This window comes from Xenopus tropicalis, chromosome 3 (genome assembly GCF_000004195.4).
Source record: "Xenopus tropicalis strain Nigerian chromosome 3, UCB_Xtro_10.0, whole genome shotgun sequence".
In the NCBI taxonomy this organism is placed as follows: domain Eukaryota; kingdom Metazoa; phylum Chordata; class Amphibia; order Anura; family Pipidae; genus Xenopus; species Xenopus tropicalis.
In genome coordinates this window covers 54,018,339-54,036,294 of record NC_030679.2, presented here as the reverse complement: position 1 = coordinate 54,036,294, position 17,956 = coordinate 54,018,339, and the positions used below count along the sequence as shown (strand labels likewise).

General features: G+C 36.5%; 1 protein-coding gene across 2 annotated transcripts; it reads left to right on the top strand.

Annotated features, from left to right (window-relative positions):
- Positions 1-1,347: 1,347 nt before the first annotated feature.
- On the top strand, positions 1,348-17,742 carry rassf9 (Ras association (RalGDS/AF-6) domain family (N-terminal) member 9). Of its 2 annotated transcripts, none has more exons than XM_012959884.3 (2): positions 1,348-1,737; positions 13,397-17,742. In XM_012959884.3, the coding sequence occupies exon 2, from the start codon at positions 13,413-13,415 to the stop codon at positions 14,637-14,639; it is 1,227 nt and encodes a 408-aa protein (XP_012815338.2). In that variant the 5' UTR covers positions 1,348-1,737; positions 13,397-13,412; the 3' UTR covers positions 14,640-17,742. The 2 variants fall into 2 exon arrangements, with proteins under 2 accessions (XP_012815338.2, XP_031754759.1); XM_031898899.1 differs by lacking the exon at positions 1,348-1,737 and adding an exon at positions 1,946-2,131.
- The last annotated feature ends 214 nt before the right edge of the window (positions 17,743-17,956 follow it).

Here is a 17,956-nt window from a genome sequence, read left to right as displayed (position 1 = left end):
TGCCCTGCAACTAATCAGCCAAATGCAATGAATTGTATAGCAAGGAATATTTTACAAGGACTGTTGACAATAAGGATGGCAGAAAATGTTGCATTTTACCGAGTTTTCCCTCTGTTTAATTGCCCTAAAGTTAAATGACAAGTCATGTGTAATAATTCCATGGATTTTAACCCTACATATTCTAACAATTCTTAACCTGCTTCTGTAAAATGATCTTTATGCCCTCTAAAACATATGAAATGGATATTTCTATAAACAGTGCTTTGTGATGTCATCAGTTATAAGCAGTGATGTCGAGTAGAGTGGACATATACTAGGCCAACAACGGAAAGGCACCATGTGGAAGACATAATTACAAAGAACATATTATATGAAGTAACACCACTTTGAAATGCTGAATTCATACATCGGGAATGTCCTTACTGCTGTCATCCAGGTGTTACTATAGTGTATCTCTGAGCATACTTACTGGGGTGCTGGAATTTGTGCTTTAACAACCACCAGCCAACTGAAGGTTTGAATATCTCCTCCAAATATATGGGACCCAAAGGCTTTCTTACTTAAACAGTGCCCCTTCTACTCTTATTTCAGCCCTGATTAATACAGGTACAGGACCTGTTATCCACAATGCTTGGAATCTTTCCATAATTTGGCTCTCTATACCTTAAATCTACAAAAAAAATATTTAAACATTAAATAAACCCAATAGGATTATTTTTGCTCCAAAAATGATTAATTATATTTTAGTTGGGATCAAGTACAAGGTACTATTTTATTATTACAGAAAAAAGAAAATCATTTTTAAAAAATATAAATATGGGAGATGGCCTTTCCATAATTTGAAACTTTCTGAGAAATGTGTTTCCGAAAAACAAATCCCATACCTGTATAATAATAAAAAAAGGCAAAATTAAACAAATTTGCATTAACACTAGAACCAATGGCGAAACATGGAAATTTGCAGCAAAATATTTCGCCCATCGCTAGTAATTACCTATTAACCACTCAGTACATTCCAGGTTTTCCCTATTCACAATCCTACCAATGTGGTTTCTCCTGACATTTCCAATCAGTCAGCAAAAATAACCAATTATAAAAAGGGAATTGTTTTACAAGCCAAAATAAAGAACTGTGTTTTTTTATCCTCCCAAAACAGACAACAAACTCAGTGGCACAGAAAAGCTTTCGACACTAAAGGTACAGTCTGTGCCAGTAAATGAGGTGAGGAGTTGTACTGTCAGTGTGTACTTGATTGCAAGCATTTATTAGCATGTGTTCCCTATTAATCTAATTATAGAGCATTACAATTGCAGTCAAGGCTGCGGGTCAGTACTGGTTCCACTCCACTTCTTGGTCACAGCTCAGGAAGTTGTGGCGTGGGATTCTGCTAGTTCCCTCAGAAAATATTTAAGGCATTTACTGACTGTGTCATTAATAAGTAACCCATGCGGAGGTCTGGGTGGGCACAGCAGAAGGGCCTCTTGCTTGCAGTTGGAATAGAACTAGCTTGAATATAGAATAAACCTTAAATACCTCTAAGGTATCATATTCAATAGCAGCTAAACTTTAGTGTTAGAAAGATAGTGTAACAGGATTCTGGGATCTGAGCCAACCTAACTCATATTTCTGATTTCTTATGCAAATATGCTCTGAATGTGAATATGAATACTGAGTTTATGAACCTGTATGGGGGATTTATCTGAGAGCTGCAGGATCAGTCCTAAATTCCAATTACAGGTAAGGCACATTTAACAAACAAGTAATGCTTTGGTAATTGGTATTCCTATGGTTTCTCTGGATATTATTTTTGGAAAACATTTTCTTGCCCAGGACATGCTCAAGAAATAAGATAAGCACAGGTATTAGTGAACTGCGCACTGAAAGGCAGCACTGGCCCAGGTAACAATAGTAAGGGGAAATGCTGCTCTGTGTCAGGCTGGGCAGAGATCCAAAGGTGCAGCAAAAGCTGGAACGTCAAGATTTGCTCAACTTCCTACTTCTGAGCTCAGATTCACTAATTACTAGTAAGCATTCAACTCCAGGAAGCCGGCACTGCATTCTGCACATGTCCCTTTCTCCTAACCATGGCTCCTTTTGGGAAAAAGCTATTGAAAATTCTGCTTAAACATAGGTAATGAGCCATCAGCTATGCATGTCTTGTTATTACAAAGGGCAGGAGAATTATGTCTGTTTTCTCATAATGGATAGCTCAGTTGCTTTTACTTTGTTTTGCATTCACAGAGTTATGGAGAAACAGGTACTTTCTCTATAGAGGTAATGAACGCTGCCTTTGATTCTGAATCTGATAACAGGAACATTGTGTCAGAGAAAAGTACATATTCAGTGGTTTGGGGAGCAAGTAAATCTTGCTAGGTATAGATTTCTTGTAGTCTTATCCAATGCTAATGGTGTTCACTGCAATGTAAAATTACAGTAATCTAATTTACTACTAGGATGCTTGTTTGCACACATTATAAATAAATGCAATGTGGATTTACAGTAACCCAGTAAGTCAGTGTTGTGGGGATTGCTCACATACAAAATAAGTGCGATATAGATTTACAGTAATCGCATTCAGTGCTATGAGCAATGTTTGCATGTGGTATTGTGCAGTGAGGGATAAGATTACTTATCTCATATACTAAACTATTTTCCAGCATACAGTTAAGAGAAGTGCAACAGGAATTTACTGTAATCCAGTTGAACACTGTAAGGTTTGCCTGCTTTCAGTAGAAAAGCAATATAGATTTAGTAATCTAATTTAGTGCTCTGAGACTTAGTCCCATACAATAAAAGTGCAATGTGTAATTATCAGTAATCTTATTTAGTGCTTTTAGAGTTACTTGCATAAAGTATAAGGGCAATGTTAAGTTGCAATATTCTGTTTATCTAGTTACAATATTCAGTAAAATATGCCTTTACTGTAGTGGCTGTAATGCATTTCACTCACTGCCCTTCACTACTTCTTTCTCTTACTGTATGTACAAATGTGCTGTAGGCATTGTACGCATATAAAAGTCTTACAACCTTCTTACATGTTTAGGGAGCAGATTATAAAAAATAAATGAATCTTTATTACAATATGATACGGTCATATAGGCCACTACATATGTACATAACTCATTGCTGGAAGGCCTCTACCACATATGATAAACATTAATGAAGAATCAGTCCCATTTACAAACACAGTTCAGTATGTACTGTAAGTCTTTTTTTTATTTTTGTAATTTGAACACTGCATCCTGCTTTGTGTAAGGGGCCACAGGCCTCTACACTCCTGGAGCTTGCCCCTTGGATAGAGCACTACCTACCATTAGTAATAATAATAAAAATAATGATAAATGACCCCCCATGTTTTTTTAACCTCAACCCAGAGGCTTTTGCCAGAATTGCAATTTACGAATACATGCTAAGATGTGACTGCCACAACTTGCATGGGAAATATTGTTATGGATGCAAACAAATGCCTGGTTTTAGTAATTTGCATGCATGTTGTAGCACAAGGATTTTATTAACTTGTATTTGTATGTGGTGTTAAACATGGTATTGGTGTCACTTGGCAGTAACTAATGCAATGTGCTGTAGAAACCATGCAATTACTGTCAGCCTGGACTTAACTGTAATTCCAGAGATTTTTTTACCAGGCAATTGAGTGATGCCAAGTGAACTGGACATTGATGCCATTATTATCACTGTGAGCCAGAAATAACACCATTTAAACACACCTAGGGGCACATTTACTAATCCACGAACGTCCGAAAAGCGTCCGAATGCGGTTTTTTCGTAATGATCGGTATTTTGCGACTTTTTCGCGAATTGTCGCAAATTTTTCGAGCGCTCAATATGAAAAAGTTGCGACAATTCGCAAAAGTCATAATGGCTATGAAAAAGTCGAGACAATTCGCGCAAGTCGTAATGGCTACAAAAAAGTCGCGACGGTGACGGAAAAATCGCAAAAAGTACGAAATAGTCGCAAAATGTTCGTTTCCAATCCGATTTTTTTCCCATTCGTGGATTAATCAGCCCCCTAGCGTTACTTTTAAAGGTCCTTGAATAGAAACAAGTAATTTTATAAATAGTGCCAATGACCGATGAATTTGGAACAATTTTTGTAAAGACCACTAAAGAGTCTAACTTCATGAATTAAATGAATGCATATCAGCAATATTTGATGAGGATTTTGTAGATGGCCATATGAGAACCAGGAATTTTTCTGCGAAGCAAAATGGGACAGATCACTAGCTATCAGTCCCTTGTTTGTTTCTGTTTCTCTTCTTAATCAGTAATTTGTTTTATACTTCTGAATGAAATACAGGCTTTGAAAAATAATGATGTCCTGCCAAAACATTTATAAAGTCCTCTAGGTAGGGAACTACCAAAGCTGCCTTTTTTGCCTTCCAGCTAGACATATTTAGACATAAAAAATAAATAATCAATCCCACAAAAGCTATGTGGGTATGCTGGTATGTGAAGCATAACTATAAAAGCTACTATTACTGTTGTGCTTGGGTACATTATATGATACTGTAGTGGGGTTAGCTCTGTAAATTTATTGGGATAACCCAGAAAGGCAAAAATTTAAAACTGCCAAAATGAAAATGAAAACAGCTAAAAGCTGCTGAAATAATAGTTGGCTATGCCCCAGAATTGAACTAAGCATGCTTAGACCAGTTCATCTAGGAACTGGAAATGATCATGCTCCTTTGTAGTTAGCTTGTACATGACCTATCTGCCAGGTCTATAGATAACCTATTGTAAACTTATTATTGAAATGAAGAGATGTAGGATCTTAAGGATAATCCAGATGTTACCTTTGTACAATCTTTTTTTTGAGTTAGCATGTGTTTGGTCGGTCATTTTTATCAGATCTTCCTGTAATGAGAATAATAGAAATACAACATGTTCCATGACCACAAGAAAGGTCAGTTCTATGAGGAATCAAGGAGCACCTGCAGGCTTCAAGCTTTTCATATTTTCTAGATTTAAATTTTTCATGTAGATTTGACAAATCGCCTTAGAGTAGCACGTAAATGTTAACTGAATATGTTTGACAAATGGTGCCCACTGGTAAAAAGAAGAATTATGACTGGAAAATAACAATGTCCTCAGTATGTATGTGTTTACATATATATCAAAATGCAGATAATCAATTGTTTTTACATTTTACATTTACGCACAAAAAATTCCTACGTCTTTGCATCTGTTAATTATGACTGGGCCACAAGTGTGTAGCAGCATGGGTACAAGAGAGCCCTTCACACATACCTTGACCAGGAATTACGCTGTGGTCCAGTTTGCTCCCAACCCACATGCATTTCTTTTGCACCAACTGCGTAGCATGTATGTGGAGGGCATGTTAATGTAATGCTAACTACATATATGCATTATTCACATTATTATGTGGATACAATCTGCACACGGTTTGCAAAGGAACCTAAAATGAATGTTTATATTAGCATATCAATCATGGTAAAATCATAGGTAAAAACAAAATATAACATTTTTGCACTGTACTGGAGCTGAAGACCAGTGTGTGTGTAATTGGTATTCATTTCTGCCTTATAAACACTATATCAGCGCCAGGTGCTGAAAAAGGACATTTTTCTCTTTCTGAGCTATAGAAGATCTCAGCTTACATCCTTCTGCCATTTTTTTTGTTGAAGAAGTATTTAACCTTTTTAATACAACAAAGTAATTCCCCTGAGTCATACCAATACAACCAGTCAGTTGGCATAGTGAATAAAGACTTATTATCTTAACAATTATAATAGGAAGCAATGAATGGCGTGAGCTGACTGAAAGCCAGGAATGGTGTTTATAACATAGACAAAGAAAGTGTTCAAATAGTATGTAACAGCTAAATGCACACTCAGATTTTTTTTTTTTTTTTCAAAAGTGACCCGTGTATTAGATTTTGTAAGATGTCATCTTGAGTATTATGATGGTGTAATACAATATAGCATTTGAGATATCCATGTATGCATGCTCAGCCTTCAATACAGGGCTTTTAAAATATACATGACTGATATGTTTCCTAAAAACATGATATAGGATGTTTTTAGGAAACATCCTAAAATTATATTAGCAATTAGTAAAAATAAAATGTTACTGTAAAGTGCATTTGGCATCTTATATATTTACAGCTATGATATTATAGGGGCAATCTACATAAACCAGGAGAAGAGCCAGAACAATAAGGGGAGTAAAAGCCTGCCATATGAGGGGAGTAAAGCCTGCCATATGAGTTCATTCAAGGACCCCACCCCCCCAAATCTGGCTGCACTCTGCACCATGCTCAGCATTTAATAATCCAAAGCAAATTGCCAATCACAGCATTAGTGGGTAAATGACAGGCAGTAAGTACAGAGACTGTGCTGCTGCAAGTTAAGAGATGGGTAGGCAGAGCTGTCATCCAACCCCATGTCAGGAGGAAGATTAAGTTTTTTATACATTTCTCTTCACACTAAATGATAACATAAAAAAGGCCTGGAATGGATCATTATCTCCCTCATGATATGGGGTTGGTTAACAGCTTTGGGTAGAGGGAAGGATGCTTAAATGCCTACTCCTGCCCCCCCCCAGGTGGATCAGTAGCATATTTGTTTGTAATGGGGCATGGTTGGGACAGAGATGAGCATAGGCGGAGCGTGACATTTTTGTTTGGGGAGGCTAAAGATGGGACATACATAGACTGATTTAAAGATAATGTGAGCCTTAGTGGATTTGCTGCTGGCATAAAAAATGAACCTCCCAACTATCTCTTCCACTGACTAACATTTTGGCACCTCCAAGTGACTTAGCCTTTACTTCTCCTTTAAGGTGCCAAGCAGGCCTAGCCTTATTGAAAATCCACCTATGGAGATGAGGTCAATCTTCCCAAGAGCATATCATCAGTTACACTACAGGTCAGCCTGGCACTCAGCTACAAAAGAAATGTTGTTTGTGTGCTACTGGCCCACACTGACTAAACACCCCACTTCTAAAATAAATTCTTTCTTTCAGATCTCACTTTAGAGGCATAGCCAAAAAAATTATCAGGTCTGTTTTTTGAAGCCCAGCTATTAACCTAAGGCTCCTATAAACAGCTACATGGAACCCTGTAAATAGATCAGTTTTTCATAGCATAGAGGTGGCTGATTTATACATGTATAATAAGTCTTTATGGGGTTTTAGTTCTGCCATGGTTCCCGGGTTGTGATTAGTCTCTGATTGTAACTATAATTATTTTGCTCTAAGCAGCTATGGGCACTATGGCTATTTTCCTACCCCCACGCTTCCCCAATGTTTTCCCATGCTCTAAAAGCAGTCCATTATATGACAATGGGGCAGCATGTTTAGATTTGAAAGAGAGCCCCATCACAGAGCAGAAGGCTCCTGAGGTGATTATCTAACTTGCAAGGGCCAAAGATGGAGTAGCTTCAGCCTCTCTGTTTGTCATCCTCAGCTCAATAAATAAATAAGTAAATCTCAATTAAAACAAAAAGTATGTTGTTGTTATTATATATATTTATTTATAAAGAGTCAACATATTCTGCAGCACTGTACAATAAGTGAGTTTTATACATTGGACATATAGAGTAACATATATAGCAACCAATAACTCATACAAGAGGTGAAGAGGGTCCTGCCCTGTTCAACCCAAGGCAAAAAGTATTTTCAGCCCAACCCCTATATTTTATTTTTAGATCTTATTTCACTTAAATGCAATCTCTTTATACTCCCAGATAGGCTTTCTAACATTGACTACTGTTCTTGAACTATATACGCAGAAATGCCTGCTTTCTTTCACTAGGAGAAAAATGCACTTGTCTCAAACAAAATTTTCCTAATTTTGACCAAAATAGAGAACTGAACAGTAAAACCATGCATTTAGTTACAATTGTGGTTACTATTTTGCTTAGCCATCTACAAAAATATTTTACTATATGCATATTGTCTGTCTATCTATCATATACTGGTATTCACCAAACTTTGAGATTCAATCCGGGTCCCCAGTGGATCAAAACATGTTGATTGTAATTTTACTTTAAATAACAAATGTTTTAATTTTCTTTTGATGCATTTGGTAAGTAAATGTAAAATCTCAGATAGGCTGAGAAGATTGGTGTGCAGAGTAACATTCCTTTCTAAGGATCGCTTTGGATGGTTTTAGTTTACTTCAGGAATCTGTGCTGTTTGCACTGAAACGAACATAGTATCACATTGCTTTTTGCGCCTTAGGTATGTAATTGTGTAATGTACATTTACATTTTTAATGTAACAGAAGTTTCAATCTGCACTTTAATGTTCTCCTGGTCCAGGGGCCCCAACATAGTTTTCACTCAGACACACCGCTACTCTGTCTTATGCCCCTGAGATCAACCACCACACTAAAGTCTTGCCTTTGCCCTGCAGCCACAATCTTGTGCACACCTTTTCCATAGTGCATCACAGGCAGCGCAGCATCAGCCACCCCTGAAGTCACTGACTAGGCTGCACCCTGACTTTCCTATCCCTCCAGCAAACTTCTTTACTTCAGCTCCTAAACAGCACAGTTTTGTTGGATCCACTTTCCTGCACCCTGAGAATCTTTCACTGTGTGCTTCTCCTTGTAGTTGGCTGGCACCCACCTGAAGTCACTGTGCAACTGCCCAATTTATTATTTTCCCCTGCTCTCCTTGCTGCCTCCACAGTCATTCCTACTATTGACTCTGACACATCAACACCTACCCTATCCTCACTCTTCTTCCTACATTATCTGATGTAAGTAATCAGTAACTAAACAGTAGGCTCCAGTAACATGTTTGTTTAATTGTTTTTGCAATATAATGTAATTTACCAGTTTTACTATCTTGAGTATACAGGCAGTTCCATTCAAGTCAGGTTCTCTGGTGGGCCCCAGGTGCCCCAGTCTGACATTACTTACAATTATGCTGACCTTTGTATAGTTTATAAAAGTGTAATCTATTTGCGGCAGGTACCTCATCCCAACTGTGTATTTAACTTCTTATGTAATTATTTTTACTGTTTAATAACTAGCCCTGTTTGTGTTTACGCCTTGTTAAGCAGTGTGTACATTTGAGGTGCAATACAATACAATACCAACAAAAAGGGTTTTCTGATTAAAAAAATATAAAATCCCAAAGGAAACCCAGGGGTACTTTGAATTCAATGATATTTCCATCTCATCATTTCAGAGTCTGATGAAATGAAATGTATGTACTACTGAAAAACAGTAATAGTACAATTCTGTTGTGAATACAATGTCAGCTATACAGACTGGCTCGTGTTCAGCTATTGTTGCAACACAAAGCAAGGCAGTATGAAAGTATGAGGAAGTGAAATAATAGAAAAGCAAATAAGACCAAAGCTACCATGCTTTTTCTTAAAAGAGCTATGTTTGAATACTCTTTGCAAAATAAAAAATAGTTGCTCAGAAATTCTCAGCAGCCCTTAGCAAACAGATCTAAATGCTTATCCAGCTGACATATTTATACAGGTACCTGTTTGATGTTGTTGACTCTAAAAAAGCAAACAACATAAACACATGTAAAATAAAAATAAATCCCTTGAAGCTAACGCAAATGTTGTCTCTATTATGAGCAATGGCTCTTGACTTTATTTGTGCTTGGTTCAAATTATTCATGCCTAATTAATGTCATGAACATTAACACATATATGTGTTACAAATGTACACAGATATTACTTTCACCTTAATGTAATGTGTATAAATAATTTTTATCTTAACATGGAATTGTCACCATCAATTCCCATTACATATAAATGAAATCCCTCTAAACATAGCACACCAGCAAGTGCCATCTAAACATATAGGCTATACTTTTATCCAGGGAAAATTATTGACATATAAAAATATAAAATATAACTTAAGCCTTATTAAAGGAGAACTAATGCCTAATTAAAGAAGTGGGCTAGAAATATTGTACATTATGTTTTGGCTTCTGTACCAACCCAACACAGCCCATTAACAGTGAAGATCTGTTCCCCCAAAGATGTCCCCAGTAGCTCCCGATCTTCTTATCTGCTGATTCCCAGCACATGCTCTGTGCTGCTGTCAGTTACTGAGCTTAGGGAAGGACTCACAATATACTGTATATATAGAATATAAATGTCACAATATAAGGCTCATTAGTAAATGCAGATTATCAGTGCATGGCAAGTCTGGAAACAGTGCAGTTAACATCAGAAATAAAAAGTCAGCCTTGTAGCATCACCCTTTATTACAGACCTCCTTTTCTGTTTGATAATTTGCAACAACCCCTAAGCTTTGCTTCTCAACAGCTGCTCAGAGCTCACTGAGCATGTGCGTGTCGCAGACCCTTCCAACAGATTCCAGTATGGTAACCCCCTGTGACAACTTTGAAGGCCTTGATCATTACTGCTATAGAGATGCTGAACCTTTAGGCTGGTTCAATAAGTTCAGTATATAGAATATGGTATTCTAGCCATATTCATTTTAGTTTAGTTCTCCTTTAATCTGCAAATTAAAAAATACTTATATGCACGGGAATGGAATTACTTGTTCTGGTGTGTTAAAAAAAAAAAAAGAAATGATAGATTCTAGAATTATAGAAAACCGTTTAATGATTTAGTTATTAAAAAAAATATTAAGTACCGGTTTTCTTAGATGGTCTTTATTATACTCATTAAGAAAAGCCATATGAAACACATATCAATACTTACAGTTTTCCAATATACTGTTCCTTTTATTCTGTGCTCTCTGTGCTGAGCTCTTTTACAAAGCACTAGACACTAGTTCAAATTGCAGCCCCTAGATCACCATAAAATATAAACTTGCACCTAGCCCCTGTGTTGTACAAACCATTTTCTGAGCCTTGTACCAGATAGGAAATCTATTTGACTGATGTGTAGAACTGTGCTCTGTCCGCTTTGCTGGACAGAAAATTCAGTGCAAAGTACTTGTGTAGTTCTTACTGGTGCAAGCATGTCCCACTGCCTGAATGTTGTGGAAGTAAGGGGGGTGCAGGCGTTTGCCCTGGAGGATGTTGCAATGTGAACTTTCAGTTTCCTTATCATAAGGCTGGTATGTGTCTTTAACTCAAAATCTCTCTGAGACTGAATGGAGCTCTCAAGACCGTTTTCATATCACATTTATATGGCATCCCCTGGCACACATTTGTTGCAATACTGTATTCTTCAACTTTATCTGCAGGTTTAATGAGCTCTGGCAAGAAACAAGAAAGATTTGATTTGAAATCAATTCAAACATAATGAATTTATGTGCACTTATTTTGCCCCTGATTTGCAGCTTAGAACCCTAATTCATCATTACACTATTCTACTTTTTTAAATAGATATTTGTAAACTGACTAGTCTGACAGTATGACTATCACACCCTTAACATGTCTGTAACTGTTGTGTGCGGTTGTGAAATTGTTTACTAAATTTAGAGGAAATATTTGAACACAATGTTAATATCCCTCATCGTTCCTATTGAAAGTGTTTTATATTAAACATAAACTAACATAAATCAAAAGGGGAACAAAGCAGTCTTTATTTATATTTCAGTATGTAAGAGGTGAATCATGAGCAGTAGTGTTTGTTCAGGCACAAATACTCTTATAACTGTAACTACTATTTAGCTGTAAAATAAATACGACACTCTTGTACTTGAGTTAAATGCTACAGAAATACTTTAACAATTCTCCCGAGATCTGCTTTCATTGTTCCAAATATTTATATGGGTCCAGAGGATTAAATTACACAATTTGACTAAAAATATAGAGATATAAAATGTTCCTGATGCCAAAATTCCCTTTTGAAATGAATATACTGACCTTTTATGTATTTATACACATTAATCACACAATATTAAAATATTTTATCGTTAAAATCAACCCACATTGAAAGTCTGTATAAGACCTCAGTTTAGTTATTCCTCCATGGATAATTTCCATTTGAGTTAGGTGCTTGGATAACAGTGGCTACAACTCTTCTCTACTTTATTTCCCATTGCTTAATCCTTTTATGGTATAACACTGTCAGTACAATGATATGATGTTCCCATGTTGTGCACCCTTAAATCTTATTATCAAGACAATATTTTATTAGTTATTGCAACTGTCGACACATGCTGTTTAGTCTTTTATCAATTATATAATATTCCCAGTGTTTACCCATCTTGGATCATAGAATCTGTGGGGCCTAAGCAATTTAAAGGAGAGCCAAAGCCTAACTAAAGAAGTAGGGCACAAATGTTATACATTATGTTTTGGCAGCAAAGATTTGTGCCTCTAAGGATGCCCCCAGTAGCTCCCCATCTTCTTTTCTGCTGATTCCCTGCACATGCTCTGTGCTGTTCTCAGTTACTGAACTTAGGGACCAACACACAATATATTCTATATATAGAATATAAATGTCACAATATAAGGCTGATAAGTAATAAAAAAATGAATAATCAGCCCTGTAGCATCAGTTTATATGACAGACAAAACTTATTTTCTGCTTGCAACAACCTCTAAGCTTAGCTACTCAACAGCTGCTCAGAGCCCACTGAGCATGTGCGTGTCGCAGACACTTTCCAAGATAGGGAGCTCCTGTGACAAGTTTGAAGTCCTGGTTCATTGCTGCTACTGAGATGCTGAAACTTTAGGCTGGCACAGTAAGTACAGTATATAAAATATGGCATTTTTAGCCATATTAATTTTTAGGGCTTAGTTCACCTTTAAAGTGAACCTTTTGCACCACTATATAACTGTTTGTATGTTTCCTACATGTGTCCTTAGTTCTTTTATAACCTTCAAAGAATGACACACTTATTGAGTTTAGCCCGTTCATACCATGAAAGGCTTAGGAAAATTAATCCTGAGGAATGTAGTTTGTCCTGAATTTCAGTGCACTATGGGTGGGGTAAAGGCTGGGAGGCCAAAAAGTATATGTTAAAAGAAATGGTTGATAACCATTTTAGATTGGCGTGCAATGTCTTTGCCAACACATAATTTCTGCTAATATTTTCTGACCTAATCCTAGTTACATGGCAGTGTTAGTCAAAAAGTATGGAGCCTATGTTATATAATGTTTATTATTCAAATCAGTGATGTCGAACTTATTACATGTAGTAATACAATTATTTGTCATACAGCATGTTTGAGGGCCAGATTACATTAAAATGATGATGTCATACAAAAGAGTCTATGGAGACTATGATCAGACTGGGGGCCATTAAATCCTTTGGAGAGCCACATCCATCCTATGGGCCTACAGTTTGACAGACCTAGTATAAGTTATAGAAGGATATTTACAGTACCTAGGAAAATAGAAATTAAAGGTTGTCAAATGTATGTTTAAAAACCTGAAAAATATTGTATACCTATAGAATTACACTTTGAAATATTTTCTTAAAAATAAAACAATAATGCTTTTTTTTATTGCTTAGGTCATCCAGTGAAGATATGGAGAATGAGGAAAGCCAGATTGTTATATGGGCTGGGCAAGAAGAAAAAGTAGTTTTGGGACTGACTAAGCACACAACCTGTGCTGAAGTCGTACAAGCTCTTCTTGAAGACCATGATATGAAAGCTGGTAGCAACACTTTTCTTTTGGGTCAGCCCAGTGAATACTTCATTGTGGAGAAATGGAGAGGTTTTGAACGTGTTTTGCCAACTCCAACAAAAATCTTAAAACTGTGGAAAGCTTGGGGGAAAGAGCAGAGCAACTTAAATTTTGTTCTTGTAAAAGCGGATGCCTTCCTTCCTATTCCAATGTGGAAGAGTGCTGAAGCTAAAATTTCCCATAACGTAGATAGAAAGCATCACCAATACAGTTCAGCATATCATATCAAAGCATTACCACTAGACAAACGAAAAAGAATTATAAGAAAAGCATTCCGAAAATTGGCCAACCTTAAAAAAGACATTGATTTTCAAGACAGAAACAATTTAGAGACACTTATTCATGTAATAATGTCTCAAGAGCATACCATCAAACAGCAAATCCAAAGAACAGAAGAACTGAGTAAAGACATTGAGTCAAAGGAAGCCAAATTACATTTGGCAAGAGTAGAGAACATTGGGAAAGATTATGTCCAAAACCTGTATTTGAAACCAGTCAGTGAAAGTACAGAAACCTGTAAAAAACAACCAAAAAAGTATTTTGTGGAAGAGAAAAGAAGACAAGAAGATTTGTTTCATTTAGAGGAAAAGGTAAGTCATCTACAAGCGCTTATTGGCAACCTCTCCACTGAAATTGAGGCAGAGATATCTTCTATATATTTGAGGCAAAGCAAAGACCAGGAATCTTTTGATAACAGCGAAAAGGAGTTGGAAGAATATGACTTAAGTAATGTTAAACAAGAACTTGATGAAAGCTTGCAGCATGGGTTACAGTTGCACAACCTTTTTGATTGCATTCAGGAGCAAATCAGATGTAAAGATTCAATACTTCTAAAGCAAGAACAAGAGTATAAAAGACTGGAAGAAGAACTTCAATCTTTATGCATTAGTAATACAAATATTCCATTAAATTGTCAAACTCAGTTTCCAGCAAATAACTGTGTAGTTAATAAAACTGATGCAACAGGGGATTTAACCACCATATTGTGTAATATGGATGTTCATGAGACGGACTCAGACACAGGTATAAGCTCTGGTATTAGCCAAGATTCTGAGCCTGCTGTATGAAATATGATGCAAATTCAGCAAGGATTTTTATGTATATAATGGAATGAATGCACAGCATTTTCCCTAAAGGAGGAACTACAATAAGTATAAGTACTTTATGCTTTACATATCCTTACTGTAATATTAGAACAAGTCTTTAAAGGTATTGGTTTGTTTTCTTGTGTTAAAATGTGGATTTAGCACTGGAGACTTGTGTATATTTACTAGTATATAGACCTTTTTTAAATAAGAAATAACACAACAGACAATGACAGTTTATGTAAAAGAATATATTTTATTGGCAACCAATCCCCTTGTCAAAAGGAACCTAAGGATTGTTGCCATGGCTGCATCATTTATGTAAAACCAAATTCTTGTTTTGCTCTTTTTTTCAAAATCCACAAGTGTTTTTACTTTAATAAAACCCTTAATGGGTATTATTTGAAGTGCAACAAAGGGTATAAAGTGCAATAATTGGCCAAAATTTAAAACATTGCAGTTTTGCACTTTGCACCTTGCCTCAAACTCCAGTTCAATGGCAGGCAGGCAGTGAGGACAAGGCTATCCTGCTCCTGCTGACACTGAACTCCGTGTACCATGTACAAGATTTTTAATCAGGCATGAGTAGCAGAACACAACCAGACCCAGACAGAAGTGCACTCTGCAACACTAAGATGTGGTCTTGTGCTCCTTCGTGTTCCAGGATCCTTGTAAATTACCCTTTTGAATTTAGAAATAAATAGAAATAGTAAGCTCTAGCGATGAGTAAATTTTTTCAGCAGGCATGGTTTCACTGAGAAATTCAGCATTTTGTTAAGTGAGATAAAAAAGTTGCAGTCACATCGATAAAGTCAAGTGCTTCAAAAACGTTGTGTGGTAGCCACATTTCGACGGTAGACACAGATTCGCTCATCACTAGTAAACTCCATTTGCTTGACAATGTTGCCCTGTACATTTGATATCTCATGTCACTTCCCTTGCTTCTTCTGGTTGCATCGGGCACATGCAAGGCCATTTGAAGGCCTTGGTGGGCCCTGAACCATGATTTAACTGGTGGGCCCCCTCATCCTGCATAGACAACTCATCCCCCATGCGATCTTCCCTAAAATTGTAGTTGTATATACACACATGCATGGATGAGATGCTCGGTTTCTACCTTTGGGAAGCACGGACTGTGGCTTGACAGGCATTTGAGAAGACAGGGCTGCAGGGCTCACTGCCACACATTGGTGGAGGCTCATTATCCATTTGCTGTATTTTAGAAGGAACTGAGTAGAGCAGTGCAGCTGGGGCAGGTAAGGGCTGTGAGTTTAAGAAAGTGTTTCTGGGTGGAAACTATATCTATACTATATAATGCAGCAGCCTTTCTGAAACGGTGCATGTGTGAGTATTAAATATATGCAGAGGACTGCCCATTTCCCTTGCTCTCTTCTGCTCCCAGATGCAGAATCGTCAATAAACCCAATGTCATGAGAGAGATAATGATTCCCTTCAGGCCTTTTTGAGACCTTATTTCATGTTATCATTTAGTGTGAAGAGGAATTCAGGCCTAACCAGGCCTGGGTCATTATCTCCCTCAGTTCTGGCCTTTTGCCCATTTATTAATGCCACCCTGTGCACATGTAATCTCTTCCCATACTACAACTGCACCTTTGCTGACTCATCTAATACATCAGGATGAGAGTTCTCAAGCATTAGGACCACTGTACCTAAATCCTACCTTGACCAGGGGTTAAATACAATGCTCCAGATGCAGCTTGCATTTGCATGAGTTCCAAAGAAGCTCCTTCTGAATAATATGTCCAATGGGGTGCTCATGTTGTGAGTTTTCAGAATTACTCAGCAAGACTTATTTGCCTAATATAGTAGTAGTAGGAGAGAGTTTTGACAAAGTCCAGGCAAACAACAATATGGCATCAGACACAGCATGGTCAAAAACTTAAAAATGGAGGAACAACAAATCTATTCACACATGTTTTTATCCAGTTTGATATTTGCCATATTGAAAGATGCCTGATCAATTATATTTTGCTGTTTAATTCCCTCACACCCACATAGCAAAACTAGATATCCACTGCCCATGAATGAGCACATTTTTGCTGTGCATCAATAACTGTACTTAATATTTAGGGTTAATTTTATGCAATTTTACAACACATATTTGTTTACATTTTTTTTACCTGTAACATAACTTGAATGTCTACATCTCCTGTGCCTCCAGGTTTTTGAAGGTATGAATATCATGTCATATGATAGGAAAAGTTAATATTTTCTTTACATTGCACAAATTGATACCCTTTTGTGACAAGAAATATATATATGAAACCTGCAGAAAAAGCTTTTCCTGTAGAACTCTTGTTCATTCTTGTATTATCTGAACAGGTCTCTGGGGAAAGTAATCAGATCATTTTAGGATGCATAGTGTTCTGGTTCATATACAGTATCTTGAGGGGTTTACTGAAAAAAAGTGAAAAGGAAGGTGTTCATAGGACAGTATTGGACATATGATTTCAGTACCCCAAATACTGTCCATAAATACTGTGCAATTGGCGTCCTGTAATTACACTGGGTTATATACATTTTTAGTACATATTTTAATACTCAAACAGAGTTCCATTATTCAAGTAGACTTGTGATCATTAGCATTTGATTATTAGGGGAAACCTTAGAAGAATATAGCACATTTTTGTGATTCATTGGTCACAAAACAGAAACTGAAATCAAATTTCATACACATTGAAATGTATGCATGAAATGCTAAAATCTTTGTGCTGCATTATCAAATGCTACAGATTTCAAACACCCTAGAGACACAAAAGCTAATAGATTATTTTTATGTATTTTTTTTAGCTGAAAATATAACAAGAGAGGCCATTTTATCAAGGTCTTTTGCAAGTGACTATATTTCATTGCATGTTAATTAGTTACCATTATTTAATACTGTTACAGAAGAAAATCAGCATTTACTCTTTAGCAATTATAACAAGTAGCTGCCCCCTACTACCATCAGCTTGTTATTTTGTGGGTATATATGCAATTCTACAGTTTGTTTTATATGTGCATTGCTTGTAAATGTTAATGGGTATTACATGTTTTTTTATTAATAAATAGTTATTGTGGTACATATTTTTACTCTGCTCAGTTCATTTTATGACAAGGGCATAAAAGTTCATGCAAAACAACAAGTTAAAAGTTACCATTATGTAAATGTCACCACCAACTACCCAACCAACCAGTTTCTATTTCTAATCAGTAAGGAATTGTTGTGCTAAAGGCAATTATATAAATAATAATGCATTAAAAATTAGATTTGTGTTAAAATAGCCATTTATACAATT

What these genes read in the sequence shown, in the direction of transcription:
- rassf9 (XM_031898899.1), top strand. Translation starts at nt 2,085, where the DNA reads ATGGCTCCTTTTGGGAAAAAGCTATTGAAAATTCTGCTTAAACATAG. An exon ending in AAAATTCTGCTTAAACATAG is followed by an intron (nt 2,132 to 13,396) that starts GTAATGAGCCAT and finishes TTTATTGCTTAG; the next exon opens with GTCATCCAGTGAAGATATGG.